This window comes from Camelus bactrianus, chromosome X, assembly GCF_048773025.1.
Source record: "Camelus bactrianus isolate YW-2024 breed Bactrian camel chromosome X, ASM4877302v1, whole genome shotgun sequence".
Classification (NCBI taxonomy): Eukaryota; Metazoa; Chordata; class Mammalia; order Artiodactyla; family Camelidae; genus Camelus; species Camelus bactrianus.
Genome location: NC_133575.1, coordinates 89,825,303 through 89,842,000, shown reverse-complemented (window position 1 = coordinate 89,842,000; position 16,698 = coordinate 89,825,303). Strand labels below are relative to the sequence as shown.

General features: G+C 33.1%; 1 protein-coding gene across 1 annotated transcript in view; it reads right to left on the bottom strand.

Annotated features, from left to right (window-relative positions):
* The window catches only part of HTR2C (5-hydroxytryptamine receptor 2C), a 98,602-nt gene that overhangs the window by 34,497 nt on the left and 47,407 nt on the right, over window positions 1-16,698 (bottom strand). Inside the window, exon 3 of the mRNA XM_010956882.3 lies at window positions 1,552-1,752. Within this exon, the coding sequence (XP_010955184.3) occupies window positions 1,552-1,752 (201 nt within the window). The remainder of the gene's footprint in view (window positions 1-1,551; window positions 1,753-16,698) is intronic.

Genomic DNA, 16,698 nt, shown 5'->3' with positions numbered 1-16,698 from the left:
CTTATACAAAAAAATTTAGAAAAGCGAAGAATATGAAATCATCATAATCCAATTTTGAGACTTGTTTTTTTTTTGTTTTTTTTTTTTGATTGCCTAGGTAACTTGAACCAGGCCTGAACTACATGTCAAGGGTGGTTTATCCTGGACCATTCTTATTTCTAGTGTACAGGTCTTTGGGACCCAAAAATAAGTTCAAGTTGATTGACCCATGAGACTAAAGTGAGCTTCTCAGCCTGTCATCACATCTTCAGGTTTGCAAATGCATCATTAACAAATGTGACCCAAAAGTCATAATCATTTTTCCTGAATTTCTGTCTTTTTATGGACCTCTCACTATCTTATTAGCTTCTTAATGCTTATGGTATTTTTCCATATTTTTGTCATCTTTAGCATGAATCAGTGCAAGTTACTCAAATTGTCATTATTAGAAGCTGATGCCTCTAATATTCTGATTTAATTCAGCTGTGTATTTCCTTTGTAAGCACCATAAGAGCTGGCATATTTGTAGAAAAGCTCTTCAAGATTTAGGGGGTAAAAGCTGGGAGCTCTTGAGTGTGTAGGTCAAATTTTGTTTGTAGATTCAGTTTTTTTATTTGCTGGGAGAAGTATCATTGCTTTTTATCCAAAGGTTTGTTTGTGTGTATATTCACCTGCAATAAAACAATCTTAAAACTTAAATAAATAAACCCAGAGTCAAAATCTATAGATGATATCAGTAAAATTTTGAGATCTTGATCTTCAAAAATTTACCAGAATCTTTTACAGAATGTAACTTTGAAGAGAAATTATTCAATGAGACACTAAATGTAAGTTCTAACTAGAAGAGAGAGAGGAAAAAAAGGAAAAATGAATTGTAAAAGGCCTGATATTATAATTAGTTCAATTTTTTAACTTTAAATTAGCATTATTAAGGCATGAATATCTTAAATATAAGCAATAAGATGATCACTTCTCTCCTTTCAATCCTCCCCAAATCTTTAAAGAAAAAAATTTTTTTTTCTTTTTGTATAACCAGAATCCAAGAAGATAGTTAAAAACAGAGGTGAAATAGTATATTTTAGGTTGATTAACAGCATAAATTTAGACATCTTTACTTCGTAAGGATTTGTATGGCACTATTAATTTTTCCACTGAAGAAGACATAGAATTAGAATTAAAAAGATTAATATTCTGGAATAGATTGATATTTTCTAAGATTTAAATATTATTGTTTAAAAAGTTAGATATCAACATATATCTTTGTCATCTTCAAATTGTTTTAAATATCTCAAAGGTTATGTGTCTGTGTTGCAGAATTCATTGGCATTTTGATGCATAAAATAATTTAGCAGCATAAATGGAAACTTTATATTTGCATATTTATATACATTACGTTTCTTTCATTATTGTTAACCTAAATATCAGATAAATAGGTTAAGAATAATTATTAACTAGAAGAATCCCGATTAAACGCAAATGTTACCAGTCGACGTCTGTACGTTGTTCACAGTACATAATCCGAAAGTATTGAGCATAGCCGCTGCAATTCTAATGGCCAAGAAAGTTAATTACCTAAAGAAATTGCCCAAACAATAGCAATCTTCATGATGGCCTTAGTCCGTGAATTGAAACGGCTATGCTCAATAGGATTACGTATTGCTACATACCGATCCAGCGAGATAGCGCAGAGGTGCATGATGGACGCTGTAGAAAATAAAACATCTAAAGAAATCCAGACGGGGCACAAATATCTAGGTAGTGGCCAGACATAATCTGAAAGAGAACAGAGAGAAGACAAGAGCATGTTATGCAAATCATACTGACTAGTTTTAAATTTAATTTACTTGTTTGTTCGTCTCATAATCCAAGCTTTTAAATTAAAGAAAGTGAAATTTGGTAAACATTGTTTTCCATAGTAATGATGACAATGATGCATTCAGTGTTACATATACTACATTTTATTGAAGTAAAATTTACATATCATAAAATTAATCACTTTAAAGGGTACAATCCAGAGGCATTTAGTACATTCATAGTATTATGAAATCACCTCTTTCTAGTTCCAAAACATATTAAGCATTCACTCTCCATGTGCCCCCATCCTCCCACCCCCCAACTCCATCCCCCAGCCCCTGGCACCAGACAATTTCTAATCTGCTTTTTGTCTCGATGAATTTAGCTAATCTGGATATTTCACATAAATGGAATTGTCCAATAAGTATGTCTGGCTTCTTTCACTTAGCATAGCATTTTGACGTTCATCTATTTTGTAGCTTCTATCAGTACTTCATTTTTTTTTTTATGACTGATGCTCTTATAAGTTGAGATTTTTTTTTGATGCTCTTGTAAATGGAGTCGTTTTCTTTATTTCCTTTATGGATTGCTCATTACTCATGTATAGAACTGTAATTTTCATGTATTAATCTTATATCCTGCAACTTTGCTGAATTCATTTATTAGATCTATTTGTTTTCCTGTGTGTGTAAGTTCTTCAGGATATTCCATATGTAAGATCATGTCATCTGCGAAGAGAGGTAATTTTATTTTTTCTGTTCCAATTTTCTTCTGCCTTTTATTTTCTTTCTTGCTTAATTGCTTTAGATAAAATTTCCAGTGCAATGTTGAATGGAAGTAGTAAAAGTAGACATCCTATCTTCTTCCTGATCTTGAAGAGATATCTTTCTTTCATTATCGAGTAGCCCAATATTTCTTTAAGTGTTCTTTCTTCCCTCTTTTTCCTTCTCTTCTCCTTCTGGCACTCCCATTATGCATGTGTTAATAAACCTGAGAGTGTCTTATGTATCTCTCAGGTGTGTTCATTTTTCTTCATGTTTTTCTCTTTCTGCTCCTCATACTAGATAATCTCAAATGACCTATCTTCAAGTTCTCTAATTATTCCTTCTTTCTCCTCAATTCTGCAGTGGAATAGTCTAGCAAATTTTTCATTTCAATTTTTGTACTTTTCAGTGTCCGAATTTCTATTTGATTTATTTTTATGATTTATATTCCTTTTTGCTATTCTTTATTTGTTGAGACTGTGTTCATCTGGTTTCTTTTCGTTCTTTGTCCATGGTTTCCTTTGGCTATTTGAGCATACATGAGAGAATTGATTTAAAGTCTTTGTCTAATAAGTCTAGTGTCTAAGCTTCCTCAGGATCATTTTCTATTACTTTATTTTTTTCCTGTGAATGGGCCATGTTTTCTAGTTTCTTTACATTCCTCTTACTTTTGATGATAATTAAATATTTTGAATATTATAATGTGGCAATTCAGGAAATTAGATTTTGCTCCTTTCTGGGGTTAGCTGTTACTACTTTTTGTGAGTTAATTTTGTTTGCTTGTTTACTAAACTACTTTTGTAAATTCTATTTTCTTTGTCCCATGTGGCCACTGATATCAGTGTTCTCTCAGCTTAGTGGTATCTAGTGTTTTGATGGAGGTTTCTTAAACGTCTATAGGCAAGGGAAAAAAAATACTCCTTTAGTCTACAGATTGGCTCTGTTTGGGAGCCCTCCTTCAGTGATTAGTGAGGCTGTTTATAACTTGGTGTTAGCCTTCAATTTAGGCATGCACTGAGACTCAGAGGCTGAAGGTCAGCTCACAGATAAAAAATAATGTCTTTTCATGCTTTTTATAAGCAAGCCTTAAAAATAAAGGCTTATTTCCCAACATATCTCCTGTCCCAGCCTCTTCCTTCCCAGATCATTCAGCCTGTCTCTTGCTTGTCTAGTTTGTTTTTTCTTGTCCTAGTCTGCTCAAGATCATCCTTACACTCTTAAATTTTTCTAGCAAACCCCACCCAGAACATCACTCCAGCTCTAGGGATGCTTTAGTCAGCCAAAACAAAGGTAAGTCCTTGTGCCTGTACTTCAGGGATTCACCAAATAAGTCTAAAATGATAAGCACAATTCTTTGAGAATGAGATCTATACTATTCCCTTCTGGCACTAACAACCTATACTAGGAGTACAGGCTGTCATACTATAATCAATTGCTGATCTGGAGGTGAGGATATGGTAGGCAGACACCTTAAAACTTTCTTACTGCAAAGCATCTGCTGCTTCCTTCACCAAGCCTTCCCTTATTTGTTTTAGATTTTTTGCCTAGACTTCAGAGTTCTGTAAAAGTTGAGTGTGGACATTTGTTGCTCTTGTGGAAGGACAGAGCACTAGTGCTCTCTCTCACATAAATTATTTATTCCTTAATTTACCTTATGTTATTAATTTCCTTACTATGTGCTAAACATTTTGTTAGGTTCCAGAAGAAAGAGTAGTAAGTGGCAAAAACTCTGTTGTTCCTACGCTTCTAGCTACCAGCCAAATTCCTGCTTTCATTTTGATGATGATCTTTGGTGTGGCATTATGTCTGACTCTGGTTTGGTGTAAGGATTGACAGAATACTCTAATGAAGTTCTTTTTAGTATTGGTGTTCTTAATAAAAGAGTTGAGATCCAAATGGTGTTCCATAGTGCAAAGTTTTCACTTTGGAGACTCATTACAGGTGCAAAGTTTCTGTCATGACATTGGCATCCAGGATCTAGCAACTGAATGCAAAAAGTAACCCTTTTTAATCTCCTCTTTGCTGAATTGTTTTATGATGTGTTGTATACTAGTCTGTTGGAGTGGTTAGTGAGAACTATTTTAGATACTGGGCTCTGCTCCTATGTAACCTTGGTAGGTATTACTTCTTTATAGAATAACCAATGTAGAATACTATTTTCTTGGAGAAGTTAGAGAAAACAAGTAGATATATGACTGTGGAAATATTTGGGATGATGATCAGCACCCTTCCTTTTAACAGTTTTGATTTTTTTAGGAAAAAGCTGAAGGATACGTGAATATTTAGACTGATGAACTGGGGCTTCACGATCTAAAAGGCTTTCTTGATAATGAGGCAGTACTGATCAAAACACGCTTCTTTTAAGGTGAACATTATTGCTAATTAGTAAGAGATCTTGTACAATTTATTATTCTTTCATTTTTGGGTCCTATCCCTTCAGTAACACTCTTGTTTTGGTTGCCTGGATCCTCAACATTTATCAGGACATAATGTATCCTTAGATGTCTATCCCAAGGCAGTCAAATTTTCATTTTTTCATTTTTATAGCTCGTTCTGCTTTAATCTATATTACTTATTTATGCATGTTTGGATGATGGAATTTTCTTAGACAAACAATTAGAATTTATATTTATACTGCTTGTTATTTATTGAGTTTCATGAATCCATAAATATATGACTTTCACTAAATTTGAGGAATTTTCAGCCCTTTTCTTTTTTTTCAAATAGTTTTGGCTCCATTCTTCCTTTTTTACCCTCTGGATTTCCAGCTGGATGTGTGTTAGAATGTTTGATATTGTTTTCATAGATTCCTGAGAATGAATTCCTTTTCTTCTAAATATATTTTTCTCTTTGATCTTGATTTTGGATGATTTCTATTCATCTATCTTCTAGTGCACTGGCTATTTTCTCCGTTATCTTCATTATACTGTTTAATCTATCCAGATAGTTTTTAAAATTTCATGTATTGTTTTTCAGCTCTCAAATTTCCATTCAGTTATTTTTGTTGTTTTTATTTATCTTCTGAGGTTTCCTATTTTCAATCATTTTGAGCATATTTTCCTTTATGTCACTGAAGATAAATATAATAGCAGCAATAAACTCTTTGTGAATTTCAATATCTGGGTGTTCTCTGTTGGGATAGGTCTCTGTTGAAAGGTTTGTGTGTGTGTGTGTGTGTGCACACACACATGTATGTGAATGGATTATGTCTTTCTGTTTCTTCTTATACTGAGAAATTTTACATTATAACCTAAATATTGTGAATGTTATATTGTTGAAATGTTGGGTTCTGTAATATTTCTCTGAAGAGTGTCGGTGTTTTTGTTTTTCCTGGTCATTAGCTTGTTTGGACTCAAACTACAATCTCTGTCTCTTGGGCTACCCCTCAAAAATCAATTCAGGTCATTTATCTTTTCTTGGGTTGCTTGAAGTATGCCCTAGACATTCCGGGTTCAGAGGTCAGCTAGAGATTTAAGCAGAGTTTATCATTCCTCAAAGAAGAATTTGTGATTCCTTCTAACTCTCCCATTTCCTAGATGCTCCCTCAACTTCCAGTTTTGAGATTTCCTCAAACTCTGTACTCAGTTTCTTTGGGCTATAAAAACTGCAGATTTTTTTTTTTGGAGGTTTAGCCACTTCATCTGGCAGATAGACTGCATCTTCCTCTTAGGATACAAGTCATGAAATTTGGAAACTCAACCAGTGTTACTCCCTTCTCCCAAGTCTTGAGACTTTCTGGAATCTTTCTGTTTTAGGTTTTTCTCCAGTACATTCAGATAGTTGTTCTTGTATTCTGTTTAGAGTTAATAGTTTTTATCTGCAGGAAAGTCAGTTCAGCAGAAGCTTACTTGGCAATACCAGAGGTGTAACTAGCAACCACTAGAGTTCAAAGAGTGCAACAAAGAAATTAAAGACATGATTAAAAATTCTTTTAAACAAAAATGTTTATGATTGTTCATTTCTGTTCATTGTTTTCTTGTAATCTTCTCAGATTGGATCCACCATGGAAGTTGATTGTGTTGGGGTTTGGGGTATTCTTGACCCGTTTCACATGCTGAAATTACTTTTCCAGTTGTGTTTCAAATGTACAAGTATCACTATGCCATTATGTGGTGAATTTTGTTGCCATAATAACTGGAATATAAGATTCATTGGGTCAGTAATTGTTATTTGTTTTATTTTTCTAGTATTTCATCCATAATGCTTAGATCAATGTGTGGCACAAAGTAGGCACTGATAAATATTTGTTAAATGTATAAAAGAATATTCCCCTTACCTCAACAGATCATAACCTCACCCATCCTAGACTCAGCTTCACCATATGCCAATACATATTCTCATTAAGGTACATATCCACTCTGCAAAGTCACTGCACTATCTGGTCAGTTCTCAGCAGTCATATGCTTAATAATAATAAAAATGGCAAAAGCTATTCTGCAGTACCTTTCATGTACCAAGCGCAGTGTAAAGCACTTCTTTTTTAGTTTTATTCCATGCAAAAAATTTTCTGCAATGTCACTTCTATTATGCTACAGTGTGAGGAAAATGTGTCTCAAAGTTTCAGCCTTATTCAAGTCTACAGTGTGAGTAAAGAAATTTGTTCCAAGCCTGACATTTTTTCTGAACACTAAGGTACCTCGTATCACCATACACTATTTCTTATTAAATAATAAATACAATTGCTTCTGCAATAGAGGACAATATTCCTTGTACAGGTTTTTCAAGAAGTCTACTTCTAAACATTCAAGACCACAAAATCCAAAGTCAATGAACAAGCACCTAAAGTAAAAACTATCCCAAAGATAGCAATATCGGAATGAATGAGATCATTAATTTCTAGATTAACTTCATAATAATTCAAAATTCTCCAAATTTTGTAAGCTAAGTTTTCTCAAACTTGGCCGATCATAATTATCCACTGAGATTCCTATTAAAAATATTCTCTCCTGGGTTTCACCACAGATCTATTAATTAAAAATATTTAGGATTTCAGCGAAATTTTAATGTATTCATATTTTTATTTTAAAGAAGGCAAATGGATTTTTCAAGTTATCTGAATGGAAATAAAGTATATTTTCTTCAGATAAATTTATGTGATCAGGCACATTTCATACAGGAATTATGTAAAAAGTTTAGTGTAAATTGCACAGCAAAGAGGCCAAATAGCATAATTGCCATGAGGGAGGTCACCTAGTTGAATGAGATTAAATCTTATTTTCAGAGGCAAAAGTTGTATAGTGTTTCATAAGACATTTTCCTGCATTCATTCATTCAAAGGTTACATAAGTCGCAGTAACTCCAAAAAACACAGGCATTCCCACTAATATTGCAATAATGACAAATATTGAATAACAGACATTGTAAAATTTCAGTTCATTTGTGCAAATGAAAAATAAAAGGGCTTTATTTCTAAGAAATAATGGAGACAACCTTTGCCTGGTAGATACTCAATAAGTATTTGTTAAATGTGGAAAGGAATATCTCCACCCTGCAGATCATAACCCTATCACAGAGAAAAGAATAATTTTCCAGTATTCTGATAATATAACTAAGAGATGTGGAAATGTTGGATTGTGAAGTAATCCAAAAGCTGGAATGGAAATAAGAAGTTATCATTGATGTCTTTAAGTTAAAATATCTGAAAAGATAAACAATAATAAAAAATTTAAGTTTCCCCAATTCATTTCATAAAATAATACACCATCAATATCAAAATCTACAAAATACTGAAAAAAATGATACTAGAGACAAATAGCATTCATTGATATAGGTACAAAATTACAAAACAAAATATTAACAAATAGAATTCAGCAAAGCATAAAATAAATAATACATCAAGGGAAAACTAAAATTATTCCAGGAATGCAAGGGTAATTCAGCATTATAAAAAAATCTGCCAATATAATCCCTTATATTAACATTTGCAAATAAGTTTTATGACATTTAATAGATTTTAAAGAATAACTTGATACAATGCAGAAGCCATTTCTAACTAAAACTGTAATTAATTATATAAAGATAAAAGGAATCCCCTTAAATTTGATAACTTACAAAAAACAACAGCAGGTATAAACAGTAATGCATCAAATACATTTAAATTACATTAAATTAAAAAATTGGACAAGACAAAAATGTACAAAGACTTCAAAGCAGCTACTATAAAGATACTTAAGGAAGGAAAGGTGGACTTTCTTGAAATTTACAGAAAGAGGACTTCTCAAATAAGTAAAACTTATAAAAAGAATCAAATGAAGAGTTTAAAGCTGAAAAAAAAATCTGAAAACAAATCACTGACTGGGCTCAATTGAAGAATGGATATGACAGATGAAGAGTCATTAAAATTGAATGGAGATCAATAGAAACTATCCAAACTGAGTAAGAATGAGAAAAAAATTAAAAATGAAAAAATATTGTGGAGACCTATGGGACAATATGTGTATGTCTAACATTTGTGCCATTGGAATCTGAGGAGAGGAGAGGTTGACACAGAAAAAAAATATTTGAAGAAACAATAGTCTAAAATATCCCATAGTTGATGAAAAAAAATTACAGATTTAAGAAGTTCTGCAAAACCTAAACGGTTAAACTCAGGAAAAAGAAAATCATGCCTAGATACACATAATCTGGTGAAATCAAAAGAAAAAGAAAAAAATCTTGAAGCAGCCGAGAAAAATGACCCTTTCATCAAAGGCCAGAAGTATAATCACAATCCAGAATTCTATATCCAAAGAAAATACCTTAAGAAAATGAATGTGAAATAAAGAGATTTTCATATGAGGGGAAATTAAAAAACCGATTGCCAGGAGACTTACTCTAAAATTTCTAAAGGATGTTCTTCAGAAAGAAATAAATTATACTAGAATAAAACATGTAAACTTCAGGAATGAGTGAGGAACAACAGAAATGATACACAATCTGAGAAAATATAATAGATTATTTTTTCTTTTCCTAAGTCTTTAAAATACATGTGACTGTCAAAACAAAAATTTTGACATTATCTGAGTTGGTTCTCAATGTACATAAATGTACTCTATATTACATTTAAAACAAAAGAGGGAAGGGGAAAGGGACATATATGGTTGTAAGGTTTTTATATTCACTTGAAGTGATAAAACAATTATAAGGAAATTGTGACAGACTGGGTATGTATATTTTCATCTAAGAAGCAATCACTAAAAAAACTGTACAAAGAAATACATTAAAATTCAATAGGTCAATAAAAATGGAATACTAAAATAAAACACAGAAAACCCCAAATAATTCAAAAATAGGGGAAAAAAAGAATGAAAAAGAGAAGGGAAAAATAGAAAACAAAATAATAGACATAATTCCAAAAAAATCAATAATTGCATTAAATGTAAATAGTATGAAGTGTAATTTGTACAATTTAAAGAAATAGCCATGTTGGATTAAAAAGAAAAACAAAAATAAGCAAGAATCAATTATATAGTGTCCTACAAGTTTAAATATAATGTAAATAGATATGTAGTAAAAGAATGGAAAAAGATTAACTGTGCAAACACTAATCAAAAGAATGCTGGAGTTGCTATGTTAATATTAGACAAAGTAAATTTCAGATCAAAGACTATTACTAAGGATAACATAGATAACACAGGCCATTATATATATATATACATATATATATAAAATGATAAAGGTGTCAATTCCTCAAGAGACTAAGACAATACTAAACATTTATGCACCTAATAAGAACTTCAAATTTCATGAAGCAAAAAAAGGGACAGAAAAGAAATAATTCAAAGGTATAATCATTACATACACATACACACACACACACATATATATACACAATGGACTATTTCATCTTTAAAAGAATGAAATTATGATACATGCTGCAACATGGAAACAAAGACATTAAGCTTAGTGAAATAAGCCAGACACAAAAGGATGATTCCACTTATATGAGGTTCCTAAAATAGTGAAATTCACAGAGACAGAAAGTAGAATGGTGGTTACCAGGGGCTGGGGAACGGGACCACGAGGAGTTATTGTTTAATGGGTACAGAATTTCAGTTTGGAATGATAAATTCCAGGGATGGATAGTGGTGATGACTTCACAACGGTGTGAATATACTTAATGTTACTGAACTGTATACTTAAAAATGGTTAAAATGATAAATTTTATGTTATGTATATTTTACGAAAAAAAAAAGAAAAAGGAATTAGTTAGCACTTTTCCAACCTCCTTAGAAGCCTTTCCAAGTGCTCTGACCCAACTGTAAATCATTCTTTCCCTAAAATTAACCACGGTCCTGACATTCACAGAAACCAGTAATTTAACATTTCTTTATAGCTCTATCAATGAAGTGTGCATTCCCTAGGGGGAAAAAAGTACAATTTCAATTACACTTTGAGAATTCAATATCCTTTCCTCTGTAATTGACATAACAAGTAGACAGAATATTATGAATGATATGAAAGAATTGAAGAGCGCTAGCATCAAACTACATCAAATTGACATTTACAAAACACTCTACCCAACAATAGAAGTATACACATTCTTTTAAAGAGCTTATGGAAAATAGACTAGGAAGCATCATATCCTGAGCCATAAATTAACTCTTAAGAAATTAAAATGATTGATATCATACAATGTATATTCTCTGTCCATGAGAGAATTAACCTAGAAACCAATCCCAAAAAGATACCTTGAAAAAGTCAAAGTATTTGGAAATTAAACAACACAGTTGTACATAATCCATGTTTCAAAAAGGAAGACAAATTAGAAAATAAGTTGAACTAAATGGAAATTAAAATAAAACATCAAAATTTGTGTGATGACATTAAAGCAGTACTCAGATGGAAATTTCTAACATTAATGCTTTATTTTAGAAAAGAAAAAAATCTCAAATCAAAATTCAGTGAAGTGAAATGTTGGTTATTTGAAAATATTGATAAAGTTGATAAGCTTGTAGGTAGATTGAGGGAGGAATAAAAGTAGAAGACACAAATTACAGTATCAGTGATGAACAGGGAATATCTCTACAGATTCCATAGACAGTTATAACGGTATTATAATTATAAACAACAGTTTGCCCATAAATTTTTGTGGGATTTTTGGGTCCTTAGACAATAAATCACAAATTTTCTGAACCATGCACTGAGGTCAGAATTCCAGTGGAGAGTCTGTGGTGCTGAGGGAAAAAAAAGAAGAAGAAAAGATACAAGTGCTCTGAGTCCCCAAATCTGAGTCAGCCTTTTCCTCAGCCTAACATTGGCCCACTTGCTAACCACTGAAGAGTGCTAAAGCCTGGATAGTTGACTGGAAACCCAGATTTGAATGCATAGCGAATAAACACTTTAAAGAATGCCAAAGTCTTTTGCAATCACTTGGTTAACATTGTCCCTAAGTGAAAGTCAGTAGAAAACTCAATGGCATCCTAGGCTGTCACTCAAGGTGGTGCTATTGACAGAACTGATTGCCAGGAGTGTCTCCTATAGATTCCCATATACAGGTCCATAGTGAAATTTTTCAGCAGTCTATGGAGAAAACTGGGACATTAAGTGTAACAGTATATTTTAAATAAAGCTATATTTATTCCACTTAAATGATTTATTTTTATTCTGAGATTAGCCTCCCTGTAGAATCCAGAAGTAGAAGAGTCCAGCCCATAGGATTGGCTGGATTTTACTTTCCTATTTCATTCTCGTCCCCATGTTTTTGAGGGCTCAGCCCTGTTTTGATGTTCTTATCACACTGCCTTTGACAAAGTTCCCTGGATATGACTGGATACTGCATCTTACACCAATTATATCTTTTAAATGCTTCTGGGGACATGACACTTTCTCCCTTAGAATCACAACCACCCCCTTGTAACTTGATACTTCCCTGATACTAGATTGTGTTTCCACTCACTTGAACTTGATTTACAATTACCTGGTCTCTTCTGGGCTACTGCTGCCAAATCTCTTGCTTCTGAGTTAAGATATTTTTAAAAAAATTTACAGTTTTATGTTGACACTTAGACCTGAAATTCCAGGCTGCTTTTTAGGCTGTAACCTTTGCCTTTCTCTGAAGTAGGAATTAAATTCTCTCTCCCTATAGCTACTCTGTTTCTGACCACCCTAAATAAATATGCCCAACTACTAAACTCCCCCTACTGTGGTGCAGTGCTCAGAGTAGGAGGTGTGATGCTGGAGGCATCTCTGCAGGTCCTTTATCTGGCTAATATGGTTCAGTAATTCCCTACTGGTCCTGAGCTTAAGATCTACTTACACACTCACTTTCTCTTATGAGCCAAAGTCATATCACTTAGTACTCTATCTTCTAATAAATACATTCGTCAGAATGCCTTTCTAGCATCTGTACTTCTTTGACACATAGATTTTATGGTTCTTCAGTGAGGCAGAGTGGTGTTTCTGATGATGTGGACGGTCTGGTATATGTCTCGACGATGTGGGCAGGGAGATGGGACATCCTACATATGCAACCAGCCGGTCCCCTCTTAGTATAAAATAGGGATTTCCTGGCAGCACTACGCAGGATGTTCAACCTCCCCGCCCATGTGAAGGTTAACTGCTGCATCGTGAAGTTCCAGTTTCTGTCGAAGGACCTGCTGTCGCTTGATGTGTTTCTGTGTGAACCATTTCATGAAGGCCATTTCCAAGCTGGTCTTCCGTTCCCCACAAACTGGCTGTGATTACTAATAGCCTAGATCTAGAAGCCTGGCAACTAATAACCCACATCTTACTCAAATTTAAACCTCATATCTCTAACAGTATAATTTCCCATCAACTTAAATAAAAAGAGAAAATTCTCTTGACACAGATGCCAAAATGTATCATGGGTTACAAACACTCTCTAGTTCCACTCCCAGTTTTGTCAACCCTTACTAAATAATGTAAACCTCTAAATTATATAAATTTCTCTAAATAATATAAACATAGACTTCTTATATTACAGTAGAGGCAATTCTATTGCTAGAACCTTAGATGGGCTGCATACACTTATCCCAGTTATCCCAGGTCATCCCAGTTGAAATTAACTATCTTGTATGTATCACAAGTTATTTTCCTAAAACATAGATCTAGAAACATCATCCTGAGACTCGTTGCTCTGTGGCTATGCAATCTGACCACCACATTCTGAAGTAAATAAAGAAACAGCTAGAGACAGATTCTGTCAGCCTCATTCCTTCAGCTGAACAAATTTTGCATTATATACTTGCATATCTCAAGTGTCTCAGCTCTGAGACCTTTTCTACTTGTAAACATTGGTGAACTTGTAGTTCCACCAGGACCTGACACCTGAGAGGTTCCATATGATGCATAATATCTTTTGAAAAACATCCTGGATTTGCTCCCCTGAGAAAGTCCCACAACCCATCTACCCTGGAGCTTTCCATTGTGATTTGCCTTTCAAACTGACCTCAAGTCTTTCCCTAGGGGAATATGGGAAAGATTTCTATTTCTCTGTTTGTATTTTCTTCAGAAAATGGGAAGACTCAACAATTTTATGCATCTTGGGTGGGAAAGGGAGAAGGACAAGGAAGAAATCATGAGTATCTTCCTGGTGCTCCCTGCCTAACTGCAGATTAAATTTTGCTAACTCTCCTAGCTACCTGAATGATAAGTGCCATGACCACCCCATCGTTCTATAACTTACTAAGGCCAAAGTCAACTGTAAAATGTTCTTTTGAATAATGCTTTTTAATAATAATCCTTTAAATCTCTAATACCATATTCATAACCTAAAATGCACATTTTTATTAAAGATTAGTATTCCAAGTAATGCATAACTTATCCCTGGCCAAGTCATTTATCACTGGAAATTTTCAGATCAATGTTTCCAACTTCTTTGGTGGCTACTGATTAATTTACTCTTTGGTGGCATACATTTTCTACAATATATTTAAGCTAAGGATATAGGACAGAACCTATAAAATCAATTTACTTTTATTTTAAATGTATATATTAATGTTTAGTAAAAAGTCTAGTCAGGTCTAAATTAATAGCTCCTGATACTAGTTTCAACAATATGTTGTCAGGGACCAAGCAGATTTCTTAAAGCATCAAGTAGCAATCATGATTTTGGAATACGCAAAGTAGCTCCGTCAAAGTAACTTCATCCACAGCCTTAATTAGATCACTTAGTAACTGCTATTTGTGAACTTGTAATCCATAGTCACATCTGCTTTCTCTAATTAATGATCCTCTTGAGTACTAGCCATAATTACCCAAGGCTTGGAAATACATCTCAGAGTGAACTCCAGGTTTTTAAACTTGAATGCCCCCAAGACATCCCTTCTCTTATATCATAGATTGAAACCAATACTTAGTCACTGCTTTTTATATGCCCGATTTTCAAACACCTCCATATCCTAAGTTTTACTAAGGCTTTTTTTTTTTATCTATTCTCTATTCAAACAGTTCACTCTACAGAATGAGACTAGATTAAAAGTTACTGTGAAATTTTAATTAACAGAAACTCCTTCTAAAGCTTCTTAAAGAGACCAGGAAGCATTATTGATATATAATTTCATATATAAAAACAAACTATATTATATACATATATTATATATATATTATTTATAAACTTGTGGTTTACAATTAAATTATTGCCATTTAAAAATATTTCCCTAAAGCTTTCACAAATTTGCTTCAAAAAAACCACAAAACCCGTGACAACGTGTTTTAGGAGCCAAGTATTGAGGTAACTACTACATTGTATAATAGAAATGTCCTTTTCAGAGTAATACATTACTCAAATTGTTAGTATGAACTGTTAGTATGGTAGAAATATACTGAAATGAATTTTAGGAGAGCTGGTATATTTTATTAATTTATGGGTTTATTCTCTTACTTGTTCCAAAATAAGTTTAAGATATTCTACCTATGTGGCATTGATTTATGTACTGAATAAATATTAAGTTCTTAATATATACTCGGTAGAGAGAGATAATGATTCAGAAGGCAAACATTATACTTGTTCTCATAATTTTATAGTATAGTGAGAAATATAATACAATAGAAAACTAATTAAATAAATAAATTGGACAAAAGAAAAGCACACATGGAGTAGAAGGGCATTTTTTTCACGTGCAACAATTACGAGAGAGAAGAAAGTCAAATGAAAAACAAAACCAAACCAAAAAAGCAAACAAACAAACAAAAACCTGGGATTTTCGAACTGCATCTTAGGCTGGAAAATGGCAAACATTTTCTGTAAAGGGCTAAATAATATGTATTTTGGTCTTTGCAACTACTCAACTCTACTGTTCTTGGGTTAAAAGCAAGATCCTTAAAAGAATAGGTGTGACTGATTCCAAGAAAACTTTACTTATCAATACCAGTAGCCAGCAGGATTTGGCACATAGACCGTAGCTAGCCAACTCCTGATCTCAAGGGCTAGGAAGGGGGAGATGTGGTTGAGGACTGATGGAGATGATTCAGTATGATCTTCCATGCTGTTGCTTGGCATTAACAGGAATAGAGCTAATTCTCTATATATTAGGGTCAGGTTGGAAACTGAAAAAATAATTTAGGCACATAAAAAGATTCTGCTTTAGCTGCATAAAATAACATGTTAGTAGGGATAGTCATTAGATTTCTTGAAGGACATTAGTATTCAAAAGAGAAAGGAATTTAAACTGCTTTTCACCCAAGCCACTAAGAAAATCTCATGGTGAATTTGAACATTTGGAGTTTCATTTCATCAAGTACTGAAATCTATATTCAATAAGAATCAAAGGTCTGTGATTCAAAGGAACGCAAGAAATTCACACACATGTGTCCTTCACTTTACACAAAGCTCTTGATCAGGATGAGGAAGGTTCCCCCTATTTCTAGTTTGTTGTTTTTATCACAAGAAAAAGTTGGATTTTGTCAAATGCTTTTCTTGAGTCTATTAAGGTAATCAGGTAGTTTTTTCCTCCTTTATTCTATTAATAAGGGGCATTTATATAACTTGATTTTCATATGTTGAACCAACTTTGCATTTCTGGGATAAGACCTATTTTCTTGGTGTCCAACCTTCACTGGATTCAGTTTGCTAGTATTTTGTTGAGGATATTTGTATCTATATTCATATGGAACAGTGATTTATAGGTTTTTCCCTTCTGCTATCTTTGTGGTTTTGGTATCATGATAATATCAGTCTCATAAAAAAGTTGGGAAGAATTCCTCTCTTTTTTTATTTTTT